Genomic DNA, 14745 nt, shown 5'->3' on the forward strand with positions numbered 1-14745 from the left:
TAAGATTGTCCGGCTGTTTACTTCCAATAAAGTTTGTTGCGAGGGCGGCGGTTCGGCCAAGGTTTGAATTTGATTGGCCGCGCTCAGGGGCGGCGCTGATTGGCTGTCGCCGCGTTGAAGGGAGTTTGGACTCTAACGACCTGAGAGCGGCTGTGAGGGTGAAGGAGGCGTACAGGAGGGTGTGGGTGAGGGGTACAGGAGGGTGTGGGTGAGGGGTACAGGAGGTGTGGGGTACAGGAGGTGTGGGGTACAGGAGGTGTGGGGTACAGGAGGTGTGGGGTGAGGGGTACAGGAGGTGTGGGTGAGGGGGTGGGGTGAGGGGTACAGGAGGTGTGGGTGAGGGGTACAGGAGGGTGTGAGGGGTACAGGAGGTGGGGGTGGAGGGGGGTGTGAGGGGTACAGGAGGTGTGGGTGAGGGGTACAGGAGGTGTGTGAGGGGTACAGGAGGTGGGGGGTGAGGAGGGGGGTGGTGAGGGGTACAGGAGGGTGGGGTGAGGGGTACAGGAGGTGAGGGGTGAGGGGGTGAGGGGTACAGGAGGTGTGGGTGAGGGGTACAGGAGGTGTGTGTGAGGGGTACAGGAGGTGTGGGGGTGAGGGGTACAGGAGGTGTGGGTGAGGGTACAGGAGGTGTGGGTGAGGGGTACAGGAGGTGTGGGTGAGGGGGTACAGGAGGGTGAGGGGTACAGGAGGTGTGGGTGAGGGGTACAGGAGGTGTGGGTGAGGGGTACAGGAGGTGGGGTGAGGGGTACAGGAGGTGGGGGTGGGGGTACAGGAGGGGGTGGGGGTACAGGAGGTGTGTGGGGGGTACAGGAGGTGTGGGGGTACAGGAGGTGTGGGTGAGGGGGGGGTGAGGGGTACAGGAGGTGTGGGTGAGGGGTACAGGAGGTGTGGTGAGGGGTACAGGAGGTGGGGGTGAGGGGTACAGGAGGTGTGGGTGAGGGGTACAGGTGAGGGGGGAGGTGAGGGTACACAGGAGGTGTGGGTGAGGGGTACAGGAGGTGTGGGTGAGGGGTACAGGAGGTGTGGGTGAGGGGTACAGGAGGTGTGGGTGAGGGGTACAGGAGGTGTGGGTGAGGGTGGGTGAGGGGTACAGGAGGTGTGGGTGAGGGGGTACAGGAGGGTGAGGGGTACAGGAGGTGTGGGTGAGGGGTACAGGAGGTGTGGGTGAGGGGTACAGGAGGTGTGGGTGAGGGGTACAGGAGGGTGGTGAGGGGTACAGGAGGTGTGGGTGAGGGGTACAGGAGGTGTGGGTGAGGGGTACAGGAGGTGTGGGTGAGGGGTACAGGAGGTGTGGGTGAGGGGTACAGGAGGTGTGGGTGGGGGTACAGGAGGTGTGGGTGAGGGGTACAGGAGGTGTGGGTGAGGGGTACGGGAGGTGTGGGTGAGGGGTACGGGAGGTGTGGGCGAGGGGTACGGGAGGAGGTGTGGGTGAGGGGTACAGGAGGTGTGGGTGAGGGGTACAGGAGGGTGAGGGGTACAGGAGGTGTGGGTGAGGGGTACAGGAGGTGTGGGTGAGGGGTACAGGAGGTGTGGGTGAGGGGGTACAGGAGGGGGTGAGGGGTACAGGAGGGTGGGTGAGGGGTACAGGAGGTGTGGGTGAGGGGTACAGGAGGTGTGGGTGAGGGGTACAGGAGGTGTGGGTGAGGGGTACAGGAGGTGTGGGTGAGGGGTACAGGAGGTGTGGGTGAGGGGTACAGGAGGTGTGGGTGAGGGGTACAGGAGGGGGGGTGAGGGGTACAGGAGGTGTGGGGGTGAGGGGTACAGGAGGTGTGGGGGTGGGGGGTACAGGAGGTGTGGGTGGGGGGTACAGGAGGTGTGGGTGAGGGGTACAGGAGGTGTGGGTGAGGGGTACAGGAGGTGTGGGTGAGGGGTACGGGAGGCGGGTGAGGGATGCAGGAGGGGGGTGAGGGGTACAGGAGGTGTGTGAAGGATACAGGAGGGGGGTGAGGGATACAGGAGGAGATGAAGGGTACAGGAGGAAGGTGAGAGAGGTTCGGGGTTTTTGGGGAGAGGGTGGGGCACAGAGAGATGAGGGGTATAGGAGGTGGGTCAGGTGAAGAGGGTGAGGGGTACAGGGGGAAAGGGGAGAAAGGTAAGGGTGAGAGAAGCAGGAGGAAACAAGGGAGGAAGAGATAGATAGATACAGAAGGGAATGCAAAGTGAGGGAGAGAGATAGGGTACAGGTGGGAGATAGAGGGGTGCAGGAGGGAGGCAGATAGAGGGGTACAGGAAGGAACGAGAGGTAAACGAGGAGGAAGAGTGATAGATAGACGCATAGGAGGGAAGTCGATAGAAGGGTACAGGCGGGTGGGAAAGGTGAGTAGAGGAGGAGATAGTGGGGGTACAGGAGGAATGAGGGTAAAGGAGGTACAGAAGAGAGGTAGATAGAGGTGTACAGGAGGTGTGAACGAGAGGTGCAGGAGGGAGAGGGTGATGGGTAAAGGAGGGGTGGGTAACGGGTACAGGAGAGTGGGTGATAGAGGTACAGGAGGTGTGGGTAGAGGGGTAATGGGGGATGGATGGAGGGGTACAGGCAGGGTGTGGAAGAGGGGTACAAAAGGGGGGAATTGGTACAGGAATTCCATTGTTCCCTTGAGGGGTACAGGATGACAGTGAACGGGTGAGGAGGTGAGGGTGAGGGGGTAAGGAGGGAGTGGCATTGAGGGATATTGGGGAGGGGTACATGGGGGGGGGGGGGGTAAGGGGAGAAATACAGGAGGTGGGGGTGAACGGTTACAGGAGGGGGGGGTGAGGGTTAGTAAAGGGGGAGAGGGGGGGTACAGGAGGGGTGTATCAGAGATACGTTTTTTTTTTTTAATCTTTCTTCAGGAGGTGGGCGTTTAGGGGTAATGTATATGCTTCTGGGTACCTAAAGTTGATTGGTGAGGGGAAAGCTGCTTTTAAAGGGTACAGGAGTGAAGAATGGGACAAAGTTGGGTGAAGGGGTAAACACCAGGGCGGCCTCCTGTCTTGAACCCTTTTGAGAGTCCCAGCGATTATGCAAGACTGCACAAGTCGGTGATTCCCAGCCCTTCTGTCTTCAGACTGGTGAAAAACCCCGATTCTGATGTTAGTCATTTTCATGTCCTTAACACTACTGGGCCATACAGTATTTTATATAATTAAAACATAAAATGGTAAAAGTGCTTGACTGGTGGAGGCAAAGATGGAATTTATAGATATTAGTTGATGATTTTGTATCAGAAGTCAATTACATGAAAATGTTTCTTTGATTGTCTGGTGAGGGGCATTTTCTGTTATTGTTTCAAATACCTGCAGGGGGGTGTTTTTTACAGGTAGGAGACTGAAGGGTTTGTAGGAAGGTGAGAGAGTTTCTACAATTTTTTTTTAAAAGGGTGGGGCTAAAAAGAGATGAGCTGTTAGGAGGTGGGTCAGTTTTCAGAGGGTGAGGGGTACAGGGGGAGGGGAGGGGATAAAGGAAAGGTAAGGGGTGAGAGAAGCAGGAGGATGTAAAAGTAGGAGAGATAGATTGATACAGAAGGGAATGCAAATATGGGAAGAGATAGGGTACAGGTGGGATATCGATCGGTGCAGGAAGGGATGGTATACAGGGGTACAGGAAGGAACGAGAGGTAAACGATTAGGAAGAGTGATAGATAGAGGCATAGGAGGGAAGTCGATAGAAGGGTACAGGCGGGAATAAAAGGTGAGGTAGAGAAAGAGATAGTGGAGTACAGGAGGAATGAGAGGTAAAGGAGAGGAAGAGAGATAGATAGATAGAGGTGTACAGGAAAGAACGAGAGGTGCAGGAGGGAGAGATGGATGAGTAAAGGAGGGAGAAATAACGAATAAAGGAGAGAGATTGATAGAGGTAAAGGAGGACGAGGTAGAGAAGAGTAATGGGGGATGGATGGAGAGGGTCTGGCAGGGAGAAGTGGGTATAAAAGGGAGGGAATTGCAACAGGAATTCCATTGTTCCCTTGCTGGTACAAATGACAGTCAAACGCATGAGTGAGAGGAGGATAAAGGAGGGAGTGGCATTGAGAGATATTGGGGAGGGACATGGGGGGGTAAAATGGGAGAGAGAGGTAAAGGGGAGAAATCAGTAGAGGGGGTTAAACGGTTAGAGATGGGGAAAGGTCGGTGTTAGTAAACAGGGAGAGGGGGAAGTAGAAATTCCCACTGTGTATCAGAGATAACGTTTTTTTTTTAATCTTTCTTCGCACTTTATAATTTGTTTACTTTTAATGTATATGCTTCTGTTTCACCTAAAGTTGATTGAAAGTGGAAAGCTGCTTTTAAAGAATGGGAGAAGTGAAGAATGAGACAAAGTTGCACATAACTCCTGAAACACCAGGGCGGCCTCCTGTCTTGAACCCTTTTGAGAGTCCCAGCGATTATGCAAGACTGCACAAGTCGGTGATTCCCAGCCCTTCTGTCTTCAGACTGGTGAAAAACCCCGATTCTGATGTTAGTCATTTTCATGTCCTTAACACTACTCGGCCATACAGTATTTTATATAATTAAAACATAAAATGGTAAAAGTGCTTGACTGGTGGAGGCAAAGATAGAATTTATAGATATTAGTTGATGATTTTGTATCAGAAGTCAATTACATGAAAATGCTTCCTTTGATTGTCTGATGTTTTGTGGCATTTTAGATTATTTCAAATTACCTGTATCGTGAGTTTTTTTTTGCTGTACAATTTTTACTTTGTTTGTATTGTAAGGAAATGATTTCTACAATTATTAAAAAAAAAGCAATATCCTAAAAAAGGATTTGCTGTTAGCAATGAAAGTTAGTTTTTCAGCGTTAGTCAGCCGAGGAGAGTCAAATGGATAAAAATTCGGTGAAGGAAGGCTTTTCTTGTAAAAGTAGAAAAATTGGTTGATAAGTTTGGAGATATGTCAAAGTTACAGCGGATATCGATCGGCTACAGAAGTGATGGTATTATCACTTAATTTGTGCAAGTGTGAAATATTGCAATTTGGGAGGTTGAATGTGAGGGGTAAATATACATTTAATGGCAAGATGTTTTGCAGTATTGATGTACAGAGGGATATTGGGGTCCAAGAACATTACTCCCTGAAATGGTAACACAGGTAGAGTGGTAAAGAAGGTGTATAGTATGCTCTCTTTCATCAGTCACAACATTGAGTATAAGAGTCAGGAAATCATGTTGCAGGTTTATAGAACTTTGATGAGGCCGCATTTGGAGTATTGTATGTAGTTCTGGTAGGCTGCGGAGGCATTGGAGAGGGTGCAGAAGAGATTTACCAGAATGTTCCCCAGCTTAGAGGGTATTAGAAGGTAGACAAAAATGTTGGAGAAACTCAGCGGGTGAGGCAGCACCTATGGAGCGAAGGAAATAGGCAACGTTTCGGGTCGAGACCCTTCTTCAGACTGACGCGAGGGTGGGGGGGATGTGAAGAAGAAAGGAAGAGGCGGAGACAGTGGGCCGAGTGAGAGCTGAGAACGGGAGGAGAAAGCAGGGATTACCTGAAATTGGAGAAGTCAATGTTCACACAGCTGGGGTGTAAACTGCCCAAGCGAAATATGAGGTGCTGCTCCTCCAATTTACGGTGGGCCTCACACTGGCCATGGAGGAGGCCCAGAACAGAAAGGTTGGATTGGAATGGGAGGGGGCGTTGAAGTGCTGAGCCACCGGGAGATCAGGTTGGTTATTGCGAACCGAGTGGAGGTGTTGTGCGAAGCGATCGCCAAGCCTACGTTTGGTCTCACCGATGTAGAGCAGCTGACACCTAGAGCAGCGGATGCAATAGATGAGGTTGGAGGAGGTACAGGTGAACCTCTGCCACACCTGGAAAGATTGCTTGGGTCCTTGAATGGAGTCAAGGGGGAAGGTAAAGCGATAAGTGTAGCATTTCCTGCGGTTGCAAGGGAAAGTGCCAGAAGAGGGGGTAGTTTGGGTGTGAAGGGACGAATTGACCAGGCAGTTACAGAGGGAGCGGTCTCTGCGGAAAGCAGACAGGGAGGAATGGGAAGATGTGGCCAGTGGTGGGATCCCATTGGAGGTGGCGAAAATGTTGGACGATTATTTGTTGTCCATGACGGCTGGTAGGGCGGAAGGTGAGGACAAGGGGGACTAGTGGGGGGGATGGGGAGTCAGAGCAGAGTTATGGGGTATAGAAGAGACCCTGGTGAGAGCCTCATCTATAGTAGAAGAAGGGAGCCCCCGTTCCCTGAAGAATAAGGACATCTCCGATGCCCGGGTGTGGAACACCTCATCCTGGGTGCAGGTGCGGTATAAACGGAGGAATTGGCAGTAGGGGATGGAGTGTAGTCCAGATGGCCATGGGATTATAGTAGATGTTGGTCAGTAATCTATCACCTGCGATTGAAATAGCGAGGTCCAGAAATGGTGGAAATGGTCTGGGTGTATTTGAGTGCCGGGTGGAAGTTAGTGGTGAAATGGATGAAGCCAGTGAGTTGTGTATGGGTGCAGGAGGTAGCACCAATGCAGTCGTCGATGTAGCGGAGGTAGAGTTCGGGGATAGAGCCATGGTTCGCCTCGAACAAAGATTGTTCGTCCTACCCTACAATGAGGCAGGCATAGGTTGGGTCCATGTGCGTGCCCATAGCTACGCCTTTTATTTGGAGGAAATGGGAGGAGTCAAACGTAAAGTTGTTATGGGTAAGGACCAGCTCCGCTAGGCGAAGGAGAGTATCAGTAGACGGGGATTGGTTGGATCTGCGGTCAAGAAAGAAATGGAGGGCTTTAAGACCCTCCTGGTGGGGGATGGAGGTGTAGAGTGACTGGAGAGATTGGACAGATTTGGGTTGTTTTCACTGGTTCATGGGAGGCTGAGTGGGGACCTGGCTGAAATATAAAATTATGAGAGGCATAGATGGGGTAGTCAGTCCGAACATTTTCCCAGGGTGGAAATGTCAAGATTAAATGCATAGCGTTAAAGTGAGAGGGGCAGGATGTAAAGGACATGTGCAGAGAGTTTTTTTTACACAGTGGTGAGTGCCTGGAACTCAATGACTGGGGTGGTGGTTGAGCTAGATACGATAGTGGTATTTAAGAGATTTTTCGATAGGCACGTGGATATGCAGTGACTGGAACGATATGGATCACTTGCATGCAGAAGAGAATAGTTTAACTTGACATCATATTTGGCATAGACTTTGTGGACTGAAGGCCACAATACAGATGTTGTATCAGAGTGCATCTGTACTGATGTTCTATCAGAGTTTTCAAATTTTCTTGAATATTTTGATTTTTCTCAGAATTAAAATCCCTTCCATTTGAAAGTTGTCTATTCATCTTAATCCAGATTCTTGTGGCTGTAAATAGTCCTGAAAACAATTTATAAAATCTAGATTGAACATACTCTACTTTCCTTATTTAGACTCCTGGAAAATTTAAATGGTCCATTGGTGAGCTTGCCATTTTACATCCAATTGATATTGATCCAGAAGATGTTCACCAACAATCAGCATATATGAGCTGCATCAGGTCAGCAGTTTTATCCTGAAAAGATTTACGTCAGGTGTATTCATTTGATTAAAGTGTGTGTGAGATGATGTTCTCTACTTATGCAATACTGTTAAAATTGTATACTTTTAGTGTGAAAAGACTTGAGACATTTTCTTTCTTATTTTCAAATCTGATCAATAGTTTGAGCCTTCTAGTTCCTTCTTCTGAATTAGTATATGTTCATTTAGTCAACCATAGGATTTTCTGTGTAACATTGTACTTGTTTGTTCTGTGGGATTGTGTAATGGATTGGTTGATTTGCATATTATGCTTACAATTTTGAATGTATTTATGCTGTATTCAACAAAAACGGTTATTTCCATATTTTAAGATAATAGAATGTTCTAAAGAACACAAGCATCTGGAGTAACTCAGTGGGAGAGGCAGCATCTCTGGAGAGAAGGAATGAGTGATGTTTCGGGTCGAGGCCCTTCTTCAGACCTGAAACATCACCCATTCCTTCTCTCCAGACATGCTGCCTGTCCTGCTGAGTTACTCCAGCTTTTTGTGTCAATTTCTGGTTTAAACCAGCATCTGCAGTTCCTTCCTACACATAGAATATTCTAAGTTCAGATATATTCATTGTATTTTGCACACACAGAAAATATTCTCATTTATTATTTGCAGTGTAAGGGAGTTAATGTTTCTAATCGAATAATAGAATAATCTGTAGTTCAGAGGTGGGGTTTAAAGGTTTAAAAGAGCATTTAGAATTATTGGATTTTCTATTGAGGAAAAGTTGATTCAAAATCAGCAAACAAATGTTCTTATTCTTTTTGTTTGTGTGTTTAGATTAGATAATGAGATTGAGGCAAAAAACCAAAAAGCCATTGAAGAGGTGAGTACTTGGGTCAAATTGGTGGATGGGGGGGGGGGGGGGGGGGGTAGTTGTGATTCATAAACAACCGTGTACTATCATTGTTAAAAAATATTTTATAGTGACCATTTCTAACTCTTAACAGATTCATACTCGCAGTTTATGCACATATGCGGATATTTTGTAAGATAACAATTATTTAAAAATACTTAAGATCCTTTATCAATGAACGTGTATACCGTTCAGTAATCACTTAATATAGATATTTGATTATTCATTTTAGCTGATTTAATATCTTGGCCTTTAGCACGCTCCATGGGAGGAATGTCATTTGAAATCTTAAAATCATAGGAATTTATTCAGTGTTATTGTTTTATTATTATTTCAAACTTGAAAAAAGTTTAATTCTAACATTTGTTCTAAAATTCTGTTTATCTGACTTGAATTTTTCTAGTTTTTTTCTAATAGTGTCATTGTACCTTCTCCTTGGACTCAAACTGAGGGGAAACCATTTCCACAGTTTCATCGAACCAAATGTGAGGTTTTTTTTAAATAGCTATTTTTTTTCTGATTGTGTCCCTGGTATCAAATTAAAATAATATTTAAAAGCTCAGTTTCTAAAAAAACAGAGAACATTGGTACTTTGCACAGTGCTCAAAGTACTAATGGATGTCACGCAAATGGAATTTAAACCAAACTACATCATTACGTTTAGAGTGTAAGATGGAACTGCAGAAGCTGGTTTTAACCGAAGCTAGACCAAAAAGCTGAAGTAACTCAGCGGGACAGGCAGCATCTCTGAAGAGAAGGAATGGGTGACGTTTCGGGTCAAGACCCTTCCGCAGACCCTTCCTCAGTACTGCTATGTTGGAAGGCTGCAACAAACGCCAACCCTTTCAGCAGCTCTGCTTGAATCTTGGGTGCCAGAACCCTGGCATAAATCTTTCTGCTACTTGCTGTTGAGCAGGAATCTTGTTATGAACTCCTGCCCTACGTTGGTGCCCCTGCAGCAATGAGTTGCTCGATGCAGGGGTAGCATTCGTGAGCTGGTGATGGGCAGGCCATTACATTGGCAGAATCCTTGTAATACCTTAGATTAGCAGTATCCTTGTAATAATGAATCATCGGGATCTTCTTGTCTCTCCTCATCACCTTTTGTTGAATGTTATGGAAGCTGTCTTTCTTATTCTCAGTTCTCCCCAAATGTCTGTTGAGTTTGTACAATGGAGAAAACACCAGGCTGGGGAGAACTGTGCGGCCAAAGAGTGGGGAAGGCAGCACCTTCTGAGCGCCCAAAAGAAGGAGGTGGGAAAACATAGGAGCCAGCCTCTGCACAAAGCTGGGGGGGGGGGGGTGTATTCTTGCGGGACTTCTGTTAGGGGTTCATGTCTGATTCCCAGCATAGAAGATTTAAACACCAGGAACTCTCATGATTCAGAGTTTAGTTGTGAGATACAATGTGGTCATAGGCCCTTTGGCTCACCAAGTCCGTGCCGACCAGCGATCTGCACTAGCCACTACACACTAGGGACACTTTACAGTGCCCTCCATAATGTTTGGGACAAGGACACATTTATTTATTTGCCTCTGTGCATCACAATTTGAGATTTGTAATAGAAAAAAATCACATGTGGTGAAAGTGCACATTGTCAAATTTTATTAAAGGCCGTTTTTATACATTTTGATTTCACCATGTAAACATTGCAGCTGTGTTTATACATAGTCATCCCATTTCCGGACACCATAATGTTTGTGACACATGGCTTAACAGGTGTTTGTAATTGCTCAGGTGTCTTTAATTGCCCCCTTAATGCAGGTATACACTAAGAGAGCTCTCAGCACCTAGTCTTTCAATCACCTTTTGAAACTTTTATTGCTGTTTATCAACATGAGGACCAAATTTGTGTCAATGAAAGTCAAAGAAGCCATTATGAGACTGAGAAACACGAATACAATTGTTAGAGACATTAGCCAAACATTTTTTCTATTACAAACCTCAAATTGTGGAGTACAGAGGCAAATAAATAAATGACGGGTCTTTGTCCCAAACATTATGGAGGGCACAGTATATTTTTTTGCCGAAGCCAATTTATCTCCAAACCTATACATCTTTGGAGTGTGAAAGGAAATGAGCACCCACGGAAAAGCCACATGGTCGTGGGGAGAACATACAAACTCTGTACAGATAGCCCCCGTAATCAGGATTTGTCCATAGACTCTGGTGCTGTAAAGCAGTAACTCTACCGCTGTGCAACCGTGCCGCACCAAATGTGTTCTGCAGGGTAATGGCAGTGGGCTGTCTGTATGATAATTGGGGATCAGAGATGTGACTGGAGCAGCAACTACTGATCAAGGTCTTGAAGTCCAACTATCCCATGCATCCCCAGATACAGTTCTGATGAGTCCCACCAGCTGAAGATGACACAAAAAGCTGGAGTAACTCAGTGGGACAGGCAGCATCCCTGAAGAGAAGGAATGGGTGACGTTTCGGGTCGACCTTTCTCACAGAGTTTTTCCAGCTGTTTGTTCTTTGTTCCAGATTCCATGTGAATAGAGTACTTAAGAATGCTGCTTGCACTGCCCACAAAATTATTTTTGAAGTCACATACTTTGCTTGAGAAATTTTGCCGAAATCAATATTTATCTAAGATTAATAATATATGATATCCAAATGCAAAGGGAAGTTTTTGTGGTAGTAGTTGTGGGATTATTTCCGGAATTTTCAAAGAATGTAACGATATATAATGCATAGGTAAAAAAATAAAGTTCCTTTTTGCTTCCTTTCAGGCTCATCCTGGAATAGGAATTCTTCAGTTTACACGAAAGAATCTAATGTGTTACCTGAGAAGCATAATGGTTAGTGGTTATCATGTAATAGCATGTAGTTTGAACACCATTGATTTAAATTGTGTCCAAAAAAATCAATTTTTAATTAACGGTCTAATACCTGAATATAATAACGAATTAAGCAATTACTTCATGTTTACATTAAGTTAGTTTCTATTAAACAATGCTAAATGATACTTTTGAGACGCAAAACTGCCTATTTTACTTTGGCCCACACTGTAGACTTCTCCTCACTGATAATTATCCCAGATATAATACTATATGAATTTTCTTAATCTTAAAAAACTACTATTTATTTTAAGTTTGATGAATCACAAATTTCCACATGATGAATGTTGTTACTTCATGCACCCGACTAGTGATTCTTAATACATTGGTAAAATAGTAAGCAATGAAAGTGGGATTGAATTATCATGAAGATAGTATATTTTTAATGTATTTTATAACTGAAGTAAAACACCAACCTAAACTTTACCGCACAAAACGTATCATTCTTCAGAAAAGCTACATAGTCTAATCCCACTTTTATTTTATTTAATTTTTTTATTTCAGGTGACTAGGAATTTCTGGTCATAACTGCATCAAAGTTTTTTACTTTTCAATTGCTTTATCTTTCTTCACTTGTAATGATCACTTGGCACCCCTAGTTCTCTGTTAATCCACATGCTTCAATTCCTTTATACAAGTGTATACTCCGTTCTTATTCTTACTTCCAGAAATGTATAGCCTAAGAAATTTATTGCATTAATATGGCATTTGTTATTAATTTGGCAACTTTTTACCCCTTTTTAGAAAAGTCAGCATATTCCCCATCAAATCATGTAACTTCATAGTAGATTTGGAAGAAAAGTGCATCAGACTTCAAATATGAAATAGACTACTTCAAACTATTTTCCATCCTAAGTAATCCTCAATATTATTCTGTGTTTCTGGTCAATTAACCTGCTTTTGTATCCTTTTTATGTTCTATTTTTGAAAATCTTAGCTGCACAATGTTTACTACATTCCCTTTCGCATTCACTCAATTTTTCATTTCAATCAATTTGTAATAATTCTATTGTAGATATCCTTAATCAACTTTCAATGCTCATTAACTTGATTTTGAATTTGGCTCCTAATTTGCCCACATAAGTAAAAATGTCATTGTTCCGTTTCGGTACATATGACAATAAAACACTCTTGACTCTTTCCTGACTCGTGTTTTTGGTAATCACGTTTAGTCTTGATAAAAAGTTCCTTCATTTCCTATGGTGCAACTACACTTACAGTAAATTCCGCCATCTAGCATCCACGGGGACTGAGGCTGCTGCTTACATGAATATGCAGGTTGCAATAGAATTATTTAAAATACATTACTGTATATCACACACATGTACTCGTGTATATATATATATATATATGTGTGCATGTATATGTATTCAGATAAATCGCTGAACAACACCTCCTTACCCGTTTAAATAATAATGTTTTGCACTGCAATTTTATGCTTTAACGCCAAACAATATGAATGTAAAATACAGGGGAAATGAATGACCACTTCACCACATTGTGCCAAATCTTTAAAGACAATGTTGCTGATAATCAGCCGACAGCTACGCTTCCTTGTATATAAAGGCAAATAAATTAACTGTGTATTTTCATGCTTATTTTGTACAACACTTGAAATAAAATTCGCCATTGCACATTTTATGAAAGATCTTAATATTATTTATGCCAGTTGCATGATAAATATGGATGCATAAATAATGGCTAAACATAAGTTTACCTGAAAAATTGGAAAATTATGTGCCTCTCCAATATGTTCAATTTCTATACAATGAGAGTAAAACAAAATTATCTTCCGACTGCAAACACAAAATTAGTATTTGCTGTAAATATGAATAAGCACTTTAATGCAATTCGTTTAATAATCATGTTTCTATTTTCCTTTGCAGCAGCTTGTCAAACCTTATTGTCATTACCTGTGGACTTTGATCTAGAACAAATGATAGGTAATATTTTAAAAAAAGGATTAGCTGGTTGTTAACGTGCAGTTTCAAAAATATGAAGAAATAAGACTCACTTCTTTGATACCACCTTTACTTGAATGTCATTTATACTATCAAATAACCTTGTTCATGGGTCCATTTTATTTGTAAATAAGGTCACATAATTAGTAGTGAATGTCACATATTTCTGTTTGCTGATCATTGATAAAAATAATTCACATGGATGGGATAATGCTGTTTAATTACAGCCTTTAAAACATAGTTCTTCATGTGTGAGTTCCTTTATGAAGAAATGAATTTCCATTTAGCATCAAATTTGAGATACTAAAAATAGGTTTGATTCATTATAAACAAATTAACAAAAAAATATCTCAGTGCTTCCTTATTTCAATATTAAAAGTTTGAAATAGTACATTTAGTTAATCTACTTGCAAACATGGATAAGTTAATAAGGGTGATTAAAAAAAAAAAAAAGAGTTCATATTACATGTATGTGATGAGAAATTGAATGATTTAATTCTGATCATTGAAGTGATAGAAAAGACATTGGGGAAAACTGCTTCAATTTGCCAACCACTTAGATTTTGTTCATTGCAATATAATTTTAATGTATTAATACCACATTTCAAAATGAGGTTGGTTTATGTACCTACCTAGAGGTAAATCAGGTCAGATTCCGATTACTTTACATTTTGTTTATGAGAATTGAGCTGCTCTCATCCATTCTGAAATCGTCACCGTGGTGTTTTAATGATCTATATAGCACGTATTTGCTTCCTGTAATTGGGATTGTTTGGAAGTCCTGTTAGAGAATTTCCTTGATAGTGAAAAGTATGATTGATCTCAAGCACTTTTCTTTAATTGTACTGTATGTTTTCAACAATGCTAACTGAAGTTACCTTTCTCTGTGTGCAGGTGAATACTATAAATCAGAAGAGTCTGCTGACCAGTTGCATGAAAGTTTAAGTGCCTCTTCGCTTCGAAGGAAACTATTTATAGATGGTGAAAGAAGTTGCTCTGATGGCTCGTTCCTCCCTTCTCCAGAGGAAAGTAATTGTGCTGGTCCTATCCAATCCCATGGACATCTGTGTTCTTTGGAGTCCTCTCCAGTTCTATGTAAGAGTACTATAAAAACTCCTAGTTCTGTAAGTACTCTATTTGTTTCTAACATTATTTTTGAAACCAGACTGAAATGTATAAGGGGAAAGTAATATAGAATGTATAGTTATAATATACTGTGTACGAGGTTAGTGGCTATGGTTCTCTAGCTCTGGAGAACCTCCCCACAAGATTTGACAAGGAATAAGTGGTGCGGGTAAACATGGGTTCATTGTTAAATTTCCTCTTGCCAGGCATTTATGGAGCAGCATTCGCAATACCATGGTCACATGTTGCCAACCTGCTTCAGGAGCCTTGCAGGTTACATGGAGATAGATTACAAGCTAACTCAAAGATAGCAAATCTAAATTTATTTTAATTATTTTGGAGACTAACTGAGCTTTACTCTTTTTATTAACTGCATAATTCATAGTTTGATTAATGAAATACTAGACAATGCTAGTTATAGATTATTCTTTCAGTAAAAGGGAAGGAAGTAAGAATGCTGGCAAAGTTAGTCTATCTTAAA

General features: G+C 43.3%; 1 protein-coding gene across 6 annotated transcripts in view; it reads left to right on the forward strand.

Annotated features, from left to right (window-relative positions):
* The first annotated feature begins 55 nt into the window (after positions 1-55).
* The window catches only part of bora (bora aurora kinase A activator), a 30327-nt gene continuing 15637 nt past the window's right edge, over positions 56-14745 (forward strand). The window contains exons 1-8 of one of the 6 annotated variants that reach the window (XM_055636710.1): positions 56-158; positions 4236-4431; positions 7339-7445; positions 8259-8304; positions 8738-8819; positions 11071-11139; positions 13065-13121; positions 14034-14263. In XM_055636710.1, the coding sequence (XP_055492685.1) occupies positions 4267-4431; positions 7339-7445; positions 8259-8304; positions 8738-8819; positions 11071-11139; positions 13065-13121; positions 14034-14263 (756 nt within the window). In that variant the 5' untranslated portion in view covers positions 56-158; positions 4236-4266. Of the gene's footprint in view, positions 180-1463; positions 1484-4232; positions 4432-7338; positions 7446-8258; positions 8305-8737; positions 8820-11070; positions 11140-13064; positions 13122-14033; positions 14264-14745 lie in introns of those variants that run through there. The other 5 variants (XM_055636711.1, XM_055636707.1, XM_055636709.1 and 2 more) reach the window with 5 other exon arrangements.

The sequence above is a fragment of the Leucoraja erinacea genome, chromosome 6 (assembly GCF_028641065.1).
Source record: "Leucoraja erinacea ecotype New England chromosome 6, Leri_hhj_1, whole genome shotgun sequence".
Lineage (NCBI taxonomy): Eukaryota > Metazoa > Chordata > Chondrichthyes > Rajiformes > Rajidae > Leucoraja > Leucoraja erinaceus.